Raw genomic sequence first — 12,500 nt, 5'->3', positions numbered from 1 at the left:
CGTCAATGGGGAAGCCCTCGGCAGCCTGAGTGAAAGGGTTAAAGCAAATAAATTATCAATACAGTTTTGACGTCTTCTTATACTTAATTAAAAAATACTAGACTGAATTCGTCTTAAAATAGTTAGGAAAAGCATAAATAACGGCCAAGCACAACAGCTGACGTTCGAATCGCCGCTCGCTGGCAACCCAGTTTTGGCGCCAAAGTTTGTTGACAGAAAAATAGCCGCAAAATCTTTTAAATGGTTTTCTGGCCCTTGAATTGCGAACAATTGACGTGACATCGGATAGCACAGTTTTTCCCATTCGCTGAATTCTGATTGGTCAATTTAAATTTCAGTAGCTCTCGCCGTATGCATGGCCGGAAAGTCGAATGTTTTCGAGTTTTGACATGGTGGTACCCAGCAAAACAAGTGAAAGCTAACCGTTTTGAAAGTGGTTTTTAGACCTAACTACTATAGATCAGCGTGGCTTAGCTCAGAAACGAATGAAGGGGGTAGTTTCTAAAGAAACTGTGGTGCTGCGTTGGTGGGGAAGTAGTATACAAAAATTTGGTTTTATCAACGGCGTTAGCCCTTCGTCAGAACGAAGGGCTAACGCTCGAAACGTCAGCTTTTAGAATCTCTGTACGGTGGCCAATTTACAATATCAACTCCGTTGATAAAACCAAATTTTTGTTAGCTCAGAAACGCTATCTCTTGTTGAACTAAAGCTCTATTTCTGCCTATTTGGAGTCGACAAAATCTGGATCGAATCACGGATCGGATCATCGGATCGGGTCACTGAATGGATCATGGATCGGATCATCCCATTGGATCATAGGATTTTATCATCGGATCGGATCATCGGGGAAAAAAAAAATAAGAGTAATAGCGGAGAAACAGCGAGGATCCATCAAAAAGCCGCCAATATAAGCTGAAGTGGCTTAAGGATACCTTGGCCTTTAAGGTGGGAGTACACGTGAATTTGAATGGCATTTTAAGAGAAGGGATAAAAGAATCGAAAGAAAATTATATTTGGAACACCAACAGACAGTTGCGAAGTTGTTCCCAACCCAAGAGCACACCAGGCTGCTAGGGGACTGTTTGGGTGTCCATATATCAATTTTTAACATCAAATTCTAATTTTTAAAGTATATCAAATCTGAACTATTTCTTATTTCTCCAAATTTTACTACTCTTTTGAGAAAAACTATCTCCTCCCAAATATACTATATACCTAAAAATCACCAAAAAAATTACAAAAACACCTCAAAACATTGATTTGTCTTATGAGCATATGGTTTTTGTTTTGCTTGAAACGCGAAAGAGATATTTCCATTAAACCGATTTTAACCCTTTGGCTACTAGAGATTTGGCCGAAAAACACGTTTTGAAGCTAGTTGAAGGGTTTTTTGGTCACTGTCGTGCTGTTTAAGAGCTAAATCTCCCTACAAACCCGTTTCCAGGTTGTACACTCCGCGGCCTTTTCAGCCAGGTGCAAAATAAGCGCTTGCAAAGTTCGGGCATGCGCAGAAAACAAAATTTCGAAATTTTTCGTTTTTGGGTTTAAAAGTAGCACAACACTTTCGACTTTCACTTTTCGCTTTCTCTCCTTCCCTCTCTTTTCGCTTTCTTTGCCTCATTTTTTTTGTTTGAACTTGCTGGGCATTTGGTAGGCTTTATTTTGGTGGGAAGAGTTTCTGAGAAACCTTTCATCATCTTAGAATTAGGTGCTCAGAAAGGTAGGTGGGTAATGGAGCAAGCTTTTCATGGAGATTTTCAGGTCAGTGTTACATGGTTTTTTTGGCCGTTCCTCCAGTTTCTTTGAATGAATTGTGCTCATTCTGGTATAATTTGAGAGATCTCTTCTCCCTGCACAAGTTAGTGGACAAAGCTGTTCCTGACCGTTAAAAGTGATGACGTCACAAGGGGTAGATGGGACCGTGGATAAAGCTGGACGTATTTTACCAGATAGTAATCAAAGGGTTAAGCGGCGTGAAAAGGGCTTTCAGGTGTACCCCCGCCCTAAGTGCGCTTTCGCTGCGAATCTGCAATTCGCATTCCAGGCAAAATTCCTGAGCCACCTAATGACCTCATAGCCTCAACGAATGAGTATTGCCAAGAGAAAACGAGGGGACAGAGAGGGAGGCTCCCGGTCCAGCCCTTGGGATATGTCATGTCCAAGAAAGTTATTTTTAGACGAGCGGAAGTCTTTGTTCTAGCGGAAGTCTGTCTTCTGAGACGTCCGCATGCATTTTGAAAAGACATGATGAATATTTATTCATCAGCCTTCCACGTGCGCCGCCATTTTCTCTTTTCATTAAGAACCTGAGAGCGAGGCAAGACTGCATGCGGACGTCTCGGAAGACTGACTTCCGACTTCCGCTCGTCTAGAAATAACTTTCGTGGACATGACATATCCCGGCCAACACCCTGAGACTCTCTCTCTGTCCTCTCATTTTCTCTTTGTATTGCTCATTCATGAAGGATGGGAAACTGCAAGTTCATTTCGGGCCAACATATTATCACCTCCTTTCCTGATGTATCGTGGCAAAAAATGCGAATTTTAATTCACAGACCCATCTTACCATCACAGACTCTGCCAGAACGTTGTTTCAAGAAGCCCACAAGCGCCACCTTCAAAGTGAATTTCAGATTTGAAGAAACTTTGACTTTTATGTCCAGGCCTTAGCGGCCGTTTTAGATTAATGCCTCCTCCTCCTTTATGCCTCCTTTGTTTTTTTCACGTCCCTGTAAAGATTTAATTTGTAGAAAAATTTTGAAAAAGCGATTGTAGGCCAAACAAATTAGAGGGGGACATTGGGATTTTCGGCGCCACTAAATAGCTAAAGCTGTTTTTTGTAGTAGTTTGTGCGCGGTTGCGGAACATTTACCTTATTCACAGTAATAACCAGAATCGCGATGGATAATTTTCGAGCAGAGATACTCAGGTGCTAGCCCCTGTAGGAACTTAAAGGAGAACAGAAGGCTAGAAAATCAAATTTTTTGTGTCTTATTATTATCGAAATATAACGTCCTTTACCTAAACAAACAGGAAAAATCCTTTTTCATCTTGAAAGGCCTTGAATTTGCCCAAAATCTTTGGTTGTTTTTCCAATTTGAACGCCCGCCATTTTGATGGCTTTTCCTTCCGGTTACTTCCAAAAAAGGAATGGCAGCCGCCATGTTGTGACGTCATTGCGCACAAGCAAGCAGCTGGTTTTCACTGAAATCTTCTGTTATCGTTAAGTCTCAACATAGTACTCCGCTTTCTTCGTCGTTAATACACGTAAGTTTATGGCAGACCTTGAACCACATTCTTTCGATCCAATGCGAGAAAGTTCAGGATCGGAGGAAGAGGAAGCAACCGAAAGGGAAGACTCAAGATGGGGAAATACGACTTGGTGCAGCTGTGATTTTTGCTTGAACTGGGAGGCCGGGACAGCAAGAAAAGGAATGCATCTGCTGCCGCGAGATAGAGGAGCTATGAACAAATCTCAGGTGAATTGATTGTATTCAAAGGGCAATTAAAACAACTTGATTACTAAGAGATTCTGTTGGCTGCTTTTGTTTTGTCTGTCATTTCGATTCAATTTGAGAAACTATTCGTTGTGTAATTATAACGCAGCATTCTAGCTTTTCGACCGTGTTTACGAAGAAAAGCGCTATAAACTGCCATCGCGGGTCTGAGTGCTGCGATTAATGAACAACATGTATGTAAACACATAAGCTCTGTTCGTAGTTTTGCGAATTTTCAAACTTCAATTAAACATCTTTGTGATCGTTGTCGAGTTTATAAAACCCAGCTTGAAGTGCGAATGCCAATCACGAAATAACGTGTCCCAGTTGCTTGCAAAAACAACCTTTCGGTTCACTTCTCCGGCGCTTGGTTTGCCACTGAAATCTCCCGACTAAAGAAAACATAACTTACTCACTGGGCATAAATGGAATCGATAGAGTCGCAAAGTTATTCATCATTTCATCAATTACATGCAATTGTCGCATCGACTGCTGTGGCCAAGACACCTTCAAAACAGGAGGGTTCGAAATGATCCGAACAGATGTGACAGGGCTGGATATTTGGCTAGTTTTTTCTTCTAAATTCGGATGATCCATTCTTCGAGAAGGAATTCATTTTAAAGAGGGAAACGATGAGAGTTCTACTAGAACAGCGCACAATAGCGCCCTGAACCATTTTTCAAGTTTCCCGCGTTCAAGCAAGTGAGCGCAATGACGTCACGCATAGCGCCCAAGCCTGCTTTAGTACAGCCAAAATGGCGGACTTCCATCGAGTGACCAATACGGATCTTTCTGGCCTCATAAAAACGTCAAAATGTAAGGAACCCCTCAATACTCGAATATTTCCTTTAACCAAGTCAGGCACGACAAATTTGGCGAAGGAAAAAATATTTCATTTTTATCTTCAGTTCTCCTTTAAATACCATTGATGCTCTTTCAATTTGTCTTTGAGAGACTAGGGATTTCCATCTTAAGAGTTCAAATAAATTGTTGACATGAGCGTCCTAGTTGGAGTAGGTCAAGACATGGACTGCTCTAGCTCTGTTTTGTAGTTTTTGCAGTTTGTCCTGCAAAGTTACTCCACAGTTTCCCCAAACAATATTGCAATAGTTGAAATGAGATTGTACTAGGGCCTAATAAATCACTTATGTCCAGGTTTGATAAATAGAATGTAAGGTCCCATAGGGTACAAAATGCCTGTTTTCACTCACGTGATCAGTAACCTTGTTTTTCCTCCGAAACAAAAGAAAACGTTTAAGTGATAATAGAGCTCAATTCCCGGAGACGTCACATGAAAACACTCTATAACCGCGAAACGCCAAAGTTATTGAGAGGAATGCGTGCTAAACTAAATGTCACGTTAGGGGATCACGCGTGTCAAATGACGCCCGAGTTGGTGCGGAGTGGATGAAGATGAAGGACCCCATGAAGATCTGAACGAGCATGAAATGAGTGAGAAGCTAGTGACTGATAAAGGCCAGCAAGAATTTAATAAATGTAGTGACGATGCAGGGGCGGATCCAGCATTTTTTGAAAGTGGGGGCCGAACAAGAATACTAATCAGCGCGCGTTAGCGCGCCTCAGTAGCGCCTTTGGCGCTACTTTCTAGGGGGGTCTGGGGGCATGCCCCCCCAAGAAAATTTTGAAAATTTGGGTACTCTTACATGCACTCTGGTGCAATCTGGAACGTAATGTATCAGGATTCCATATTGAATAAAATTAAAGTTATGGCTATAATGATGCATGGTTTTTGACTCTTCGCTCCAAAGTCACAAAATATATATAATTATATATATAGGCATTAAGATTTTACGTTGTTACAGTCTCTGTAAGATAGGTTGACTGTAGACAAGTATTTCGCATCCAGTCTTCTTCCTCATTTCGAAAGGATAATATTAGCGCCTGTAAGTTGAAAGTTTATTCGCACAACTTTGGTCATACTATTAGTGAAAAATCACGCTTTAGCTAAAAAAATCAAAAGCTCCAACAGACTGCTTACAAAATGATAAAATTATTGTATATTTTGACAAAAAAAAAATCTCCGACGAACTGAAAGGGGGGGCCGCGGCCGCCTCGGCCCCCCTCTAAATCCGCCCCTGCGATGTCAGTGCAGATGACAACAATTCCCAGGGCCAGCAAGATGAATTAGGGACATAGACGAATTGTCTCTTTGGTGCAACGTCGCGAGATGGAAGGGCGATGCCCGGGTGGGGGAAGACTCCTATATAAAAAGGGGAGGGATGCTCGTCGTCTCGCTTAGGGGTGTGAATTTCGGATATTGGTCTCACTTAGGGTGTTTTGGGCAAAACGCAATCATATGTAGCCGTGAAAATCTCCTTAGGGTTGCTCGCGAAGAAATATAAAAGAGTATATTTACACTTTTATATTTCTTCACGCAGGTGAAAGTATTAGATGATAATGCCTTTGCCATCATTAAAAGTCGCTGTATTTTTTATTTTTCTGTGTTATGTATAAAATGGTCTCTTTTAGGGGTCAAAAAACGCCTGGACCACGCCCAGATTGGTCTCCTTTAAGGGTTTAATCACATGCTTTAGACCAAGATTAAACATTCCATTCGAATCTCCAAACTGTCAGGTCTTAGTTATCAAATAGAAATGTTTAATTAGAGAGTTTTATTGGAGGTTTCCAGAGCTAAAGCTTTTTGCGATTGCAAAATTGAAATTTTAGAGAGGACTTGTGTGCAAATTCTCCTAAGTTAACTTGGCTCCATTACTAGCTGCTTTACGGAAAATGAGCCCACAAAGTCCGGGCTCGAGAGAGCGGCAGAAATAAAGCCTATGATTTTAGCAGATACTAAAAGATATGAAGGCTTTAGACAAGTCCATGACATTCACAAATACTTTTATGAAATAAAGTGTTAGTGTAGTTTGCTCTGTACGCCGCACTTGTCACCATTGTATCGGTTTTTTGACGGTTTTGTATGCAGTTTTCGGTTTTGGCCGAATTTTTTTGCGGTTTTCCGGTTTTGGATGATTTTTTCTTCGGTTTTGCGGTTTCTAATACACCCCGATGTCCCCCTCAAATTATTTTTTGCATTACGATATAGCCCGGTTCCCATTCGGTCTGTTATTACGTGAGTTAAATAGATTACCAAGGAAAGTTTGCAAAAGCGAGTAGGCCAAACAAACCATTTTGTGCTATTGTTCCTGTTACATTCGGTCTATTATTGATGTCAGTTAAGGTTGTTGATTAAAAATTAAACTGATTTTAATTAAAATTATTTTAAATTAAAATTAGTATTGTCATTTTTTTTTTCTTTTGTTTTTTTCCCGTGATCCGATCCGGTGATCTGAACTTGTCGAAGGTGGTCGAAGCCGTGAAATGGCGGTTTTCATTCCTTTTACAGCGGTAAGCTTGTCACATTAAGATGGAATGTTGGGTGGTGTAAGTGTTACGAAATGTCCATTGTCATTTGAGTGTGTTTTTATGGCATGGTTGCTTAGGCTGAAGGCCCGGTAACTCAGTCATTGTTGATTTTCTGATGGCGGAGGGCGGCATTTACGCAGAGGACATCGTAAAAAATTATCAAGGCGTCGTTGGTCTTGTTTTGGAAGATGCCGAAGAAACAACAGACGACTCAGATAGTGAGAAAGAAGCCCTCAAAAAAGGACAGATCGTCGTTTGCTGGTATCCATCAGGCAACGAAGAAACGCTATCCATTGGCAAGGTAATAATTCGCGTATTATAATATTAACGTATTTCGTAACGTTTACCTGCGTTTACAGGTCTGCGTTTACCTGCGTTTACCGGTGTTAAAATTTCTGGCCTCGTTGTCTATGTTTAACGCCAGTTTCTTGTTATCGTTTGAGCACTGTGATGGTTCCGTATCACGATCGCAACTTAATTAGTTCAACTTGGACATTACTAAGTTAAGGTCGTGGTTTGGTCAAATATTTGTTCACTTTTTCTCGACCTCGACCTAAATCAATTTTTTATTGCATTAACTTAAATACTGTACACGAGAAAAACCAGTTTCTTATTGCGTTTCCCTTTTTCTTTACTCAAACGCGAAAGTCAATGTCCTTTGCATTGTTTAATGCTTCCAAGCTCTCACTAGCTACTCAGATACATGTAGTTGTTCCACAAGTAATGATACTACTCCAGCTTACTCTTGCGCCAAAATTCAATATCGAAGACTTCATTATTCATTATTTATGCCATGAAAAAATCTCTTTCGTATAAAAAATCTAAATTGATTATCGTTTTATTATTCAGGAAAAATTCCAGATTTTCCATTTTGGGATTAAAAAGGGAAATAATAGGATTTTTAATAAGATGAAATTGGGAAAACCCATAACTGGGAAAATGCTACCACTCCCACTAAATTCCCATCCATAACCCAAGTATGGGATCTTCGTGTCCCAAATATAAACCAATAATGGGTTTAGATTGAGCCAATGTTTCTCCAGTATTGGGTTCTTACATTTCCACTCAAATCCCAAGTATGGGATATTCCTGTTGCACATATTACCCAATAATGGGTTTATATCATGCCAATATTTCCCCAGTATTGGGTTTTTACATTCCCACTCATGTCCCAGGTATGGGATATTCCTCTCCCAAATATTAACCAATAATGGGTTTATATTATGCCAATATTTTCCTTATACTGGGTTCATACACTCCCAACCAAATCCCATTCCTCACCCAGTATAAACCAATGATGGGTTTGTGCATATTGGGAACCAAAATTCCCGCACTTCAATCCACAGAATGTGATTTTCGTTTCCCTGACTGGAGTATGTCAGTGAATGGGTTGCTATTTCAGTTGTATAATCTTTGTTGGCCATTATGTCACCCAGTTTATGATTTTACAACTATACACCTACTTATCAGGGCTCGAAATTGCGACCAATACGGTCGCATTTGCGACTAAATTTTTCCCTTTGCGACTAAAATATCTGGAGAAGTCGCAAATTTGCGACTTGTTGTCACCTTCGTTCTTTCGAAACAAAAGGGTTAGCAGTTGCGACTTTGCTGCTACTTTTGCTAAAATAAATAAATAAATAAATGACAAAATTATTTTGTTTCTCGCTGTGAATTTTCTCTGAAGGTAGCGTAATTGTATAGTAATTTAGATGCGATGTTACGTGCACAGCTCCATTCCTTCGATCATTTGCCATTTTCAGCAGTTTCTTTACACACAAGTACTGCGGGCTCATATTTTTTCGCTAAACCGCTTACAACACAATGCAGTGCGGCGATTTTGCGACTAAAATTTGCGAAATTGCGACTAAATTTTTGTATCTTATCGCAAAATGCGACTGGATTTTTTCGTTAATTTCGAGCCCTGCTTATGCATCTGAAACATCAGACTATTGAATTTAACAAATAAAAACAATATTTTAATACCAACGTGTTACTTTTAATAAACTGAGGTCAATATACATGTCCACTGAAACAATAGTAAAATAATCCTGGATCGTGAATGGAGAAATTTGAAACACAACTTACTGAAACTTCAAACCTCAAGTATACTAAGCAGCATTTTTGCCAAAACCACTGGTAAAGTGTGAGGTCACAGAAGATAAAACTTGATTATATGGGATTTGTTGAGATCCTCTAAGAGATCACAACTAAAAAAGCCTCCCTGCCGAAAATCAGCATGTTAGCACAAATTGTTGGTGAGACATTATCACGTTTGTGGTCTGACAACTCCATATAGCTTGCAAAATAAATCTGGGACTTCCTAGGAATTCCTGGAAATTTCATAGGAACAGAATTGTGAATTTTCACAGGAAATTCAGACTAGAATAATTCCAAGCTGTGCATCAATTAGATTTAAATTTCTTAGAATAAGTAATAAAAACTTGGAATTAGACAGAAATTTTGAACATTACAAGTGCTGAAACTTTCTTGAACGAGTAAACAAAATTCTAGTTTCTAAAGAAACTGTGGTACTGCGTTGCATGTTTCTTGAATGAGGTCAGAAAAATCAAGAATTGACCTTAAATAACTGAGAAGTAGAAATGCACATGTGGAAGAAACAAGGTTATAGTGACCTGCTCCCGTAAAATAATATTCCAACCAGCAAATCAGAAGTGTGCTGGACACCATTCCAGTGAAGCTAACAGTTACCATCATGACTCTCACAAAAAAATACAATACAAAATAATTGATTTCAAAGCAGTTACCTTCAGGTCAAAATCTTTGGATTGGGTTCTTGTTTTAAATTTAAAATACAAATAGGGCTTTTTAAGATTTCAGATAAACCACGGAACCATAACAAGTCTGCAAAGAATAATCCTTAAAATACATCAAAGCATAAACGGTCGGGGAAACAGAATTGGCTGCTAAGCATTTTTCTCTGCTGTAAAGGACCTTTTCCTGCTGTCCCGTCAAAGAATTTCTTCAGGAAGTGTCTCTTCTTCTTTCATGGTAACTAAAATATAAATATATGCATGTAAATACTTCAATGATGCAAGTCACGATTCCTCTAAATCCGTGATCATTTCAATCAATTACAGTTAAAGTGTGTGAAGAGTAGACTGAAATTTATCTCTCTTTACTTACAAACGTCAATAATACCTAGTTTTCTCAGGCATTTATGATTCTGCATTGAAAAGAGACAGCATTTACCAGAACGAATCATTTGTCAATCGTATACATGAATTAATTCGCCGTATGAGCACTTTTATACCAAATCGTTTACTTCACCATTTAATTGATCCAAAACATTTTTCTTGTTAAAAGGTTTACAATTATTGCAGGGTTATAGCATTTAAAAAGCCAAGTACTTGAAGGTACTCTACATGTAAATCGTCATTTTGAACACAATAAGGCTTCAAATCAAATGTTATTCGCCTATAGTTAACGCTTACCTTTTTACTTGAGTTCTTGTAAGCATTTCCCTGCCTTGGATCAGCATTTAAAGAGTAAAACAAACAAAAAATCACAAATATTTGTGAGCGTTGATACAAACGTTAATAAAGCCGCCGATTACCGCCAAAATTGGTAAGAGCTTGCCGTGGAGACTGCTGGCCAAAATGAAAACGGCTCACTAGTTCCAGTCTGGTCTCTCACTCGTTATACAAGATGGCGCAGGAAACATTGAAGAAAAATGAACAAGATTCCGAGCGAAGTCCTCCAATTAACTCTCAAACAAAGTGGGAAAGATACTGGTATTCATTAAGTGGATAAAGTGCTGACATGGAGTGTGTAATTCTTAACATTGATGCTTCATGTTCCTTTTGGAACAAGGCCGGTCAAACGTGGAGGATATTTCTATAATCTATAGAATCATCATAATAAAGGCTTTTACATATGTATTTTCATTTATCTGTGTTACACTATTGGGAATTAAATTGGGGAAATAATCCGTTATTATTTACAATTTTGGGAATAATTTGGGGTAATGTGTCCATATTATTCACAATTCTGGGAATGACCTATTGGGTAAAATGGTTCCTATATCATTCACAATGTTGGGAATAACTTGGGAAATGTGTCCATATTATTCACAATTCTGGGAATAACTTGGATAAATGTTCCCATACTAATCACAATTCTGGGAATAACTTGGGTAACGGTTTCTATATCATTCCCAATGCTGGGAATAACTTGGGAAATTTGTCCATATTATTCACAGTTCTGGGAATAACTTGGATAAATGTTCCCATATTAATCACAATTCTGGGAATAACTTGGGGAAATGTTCCCCCATAATTCACAATATTGGGAATAAATTGGGAACTTTTCCCATATTGTTCCCAGCTTTGGGTATAACTTGGGAAAACATTCACAGCATATTCCCAATATTGGGATGTAAAAGGAAAGTAGACATTCTTTCCCAATAAAAACCCAAAATTTTCCCCCAAAAGTAATTTCTTGTCCCAACTTTTTCCCATGAGTGGGAAAATTTCCCATTTAATTCCCAAATGGGAATCTCGAAAAGTTTCCTGTGTTAGCCCTTGTGAGACTTCTTAATACAGAAGCGTGCGTGGCCAACGATGGTTTTTTGTTATTTCGAATGAGAAAGATTAGCCGGATGAAGAATTCTGGTTGATCACATTTTTACAGCTATGAAATACTGGGGCCTTTGGTACTTTTCAATGCAGTTTCTTTGAAGACCAAGCCACCTTTTTGTTAAGCAAAATACATTAGTTAACATAATTTATCATCTTAGTGCTGTTGATTAGTAAGCCAAAGGGAGCGTTGACAAAAACTTGATGGGGGATTGTGGGGTCAGACCACAACACCCGGGGACTATGTCCCCTACTCTTATCGAATAGTGAGTGGGTTCTTTAACGTCCTATACTAATTAATTCCAACAAGGGTTATGAGACGGGACCTCCAGTTTACAGTCCTTATCTGAGAAGACTTGAAAGTCTAACCATTACTGTAGCAGATGTAATTACAAAGGTAGCACATTCTCCTCCTTAAACCAGTTAATTAAATCCTGCCAGAATTTGTTTGAATATTCGCATTCTATTGAAAGAATGCGAATATTCAAACAAATTCTGGCAGGATTAAAATGAATTTTTTCACCTGTTGTCATTAGCCAATGTTTAAGCACAATTGAACAAAATAATATTCAATTGAGTGTAAAATGGGGTTGACAGACCTACATGACTCCCTTGTTTGTGGTATGGTTTCCTTTGAATCCTTTGTCGTGATTTTCCTTTTCTCGAGTACATATTTGAATGAACCCCTCTTTTAGGCACTTCCAGTAAGATTTCATTTAGCAATGATTTTTTTTCTATGAGACTTTAGATTTGGACCGTCATACTGTGTGATATCTTTTCTGCCATGAAAATGGTTCATCTCAAGTGATGATATACATTTAGTTTCTTGGTGTTGATTTTCCATGCAGCGGGACTGAGGGTTGATGTTTCGTCCAGTGGTTTCCAATATTCCATGTCCAACATTTAAAGGGTTTGTTTTATTTTTCATTATTATAATTTTTTTTCTTTCTTGAGTGAACTCCAGCCTTGCCTGAGAAACAGTACTGATTCTTGGGTTCCAGAACTGCTGGAAACAGC

General features: G+C 38.9%; 2 protein-coding genes across 2 annotated transcripts in view; one reads left to right on the top strand and one right to left on the bottom strand.

Moving 5' to 3' along the window:
• The window catches only part of LOC138013456 (hemagglutinin/amebocyte aggregation factor-like), a 327,884-nt gene that overhangs the window by 109,597 nt on the left and 205,787 nt on the right, over window positions 1-12,500 (bottom strand). The window lies entirely within an intron of this gene.
• LOC138013445 ((E3-independent) E2 ubiquitin-conjugating enzyme-like) overlaps window positions 6,982-12,500 on the top strand; it is a 30,513-nt gene continuing 24,994 nt past the window's right edge. The window contains exon 1 of the mRNA XM_068860530.1: window positions 6,982-7,186. Coding sequence (XP_068716631.1) covers window positions 7,001-7,186 — 186 coding nt within the window. The 5' untranslated portion in view covers window positions 6,982-7,000. The remainder of the gene's footprint in view (window positions 7,187-12,500) is intronic.

Source organism: Montipora capricornis, chromosome 8 (assembly GCF_036669925.1).
Source record: "Montipora capricornis isolate CH-2021 chromosome 8, ASM3666992v2, whole genome shotgun sequence".
Lineage (NCBI taxonomy): Eukaryota > Metazoa > Cnidaria > Anthozoa > Scleractinia > Acroporidae > Montipora > Montipora capricornis.
The sequence above is the reverse complement of the archived record's forward strand: the minus strand, read 5'-3'. Positions and strand labels throughout refer to the sequence as shown.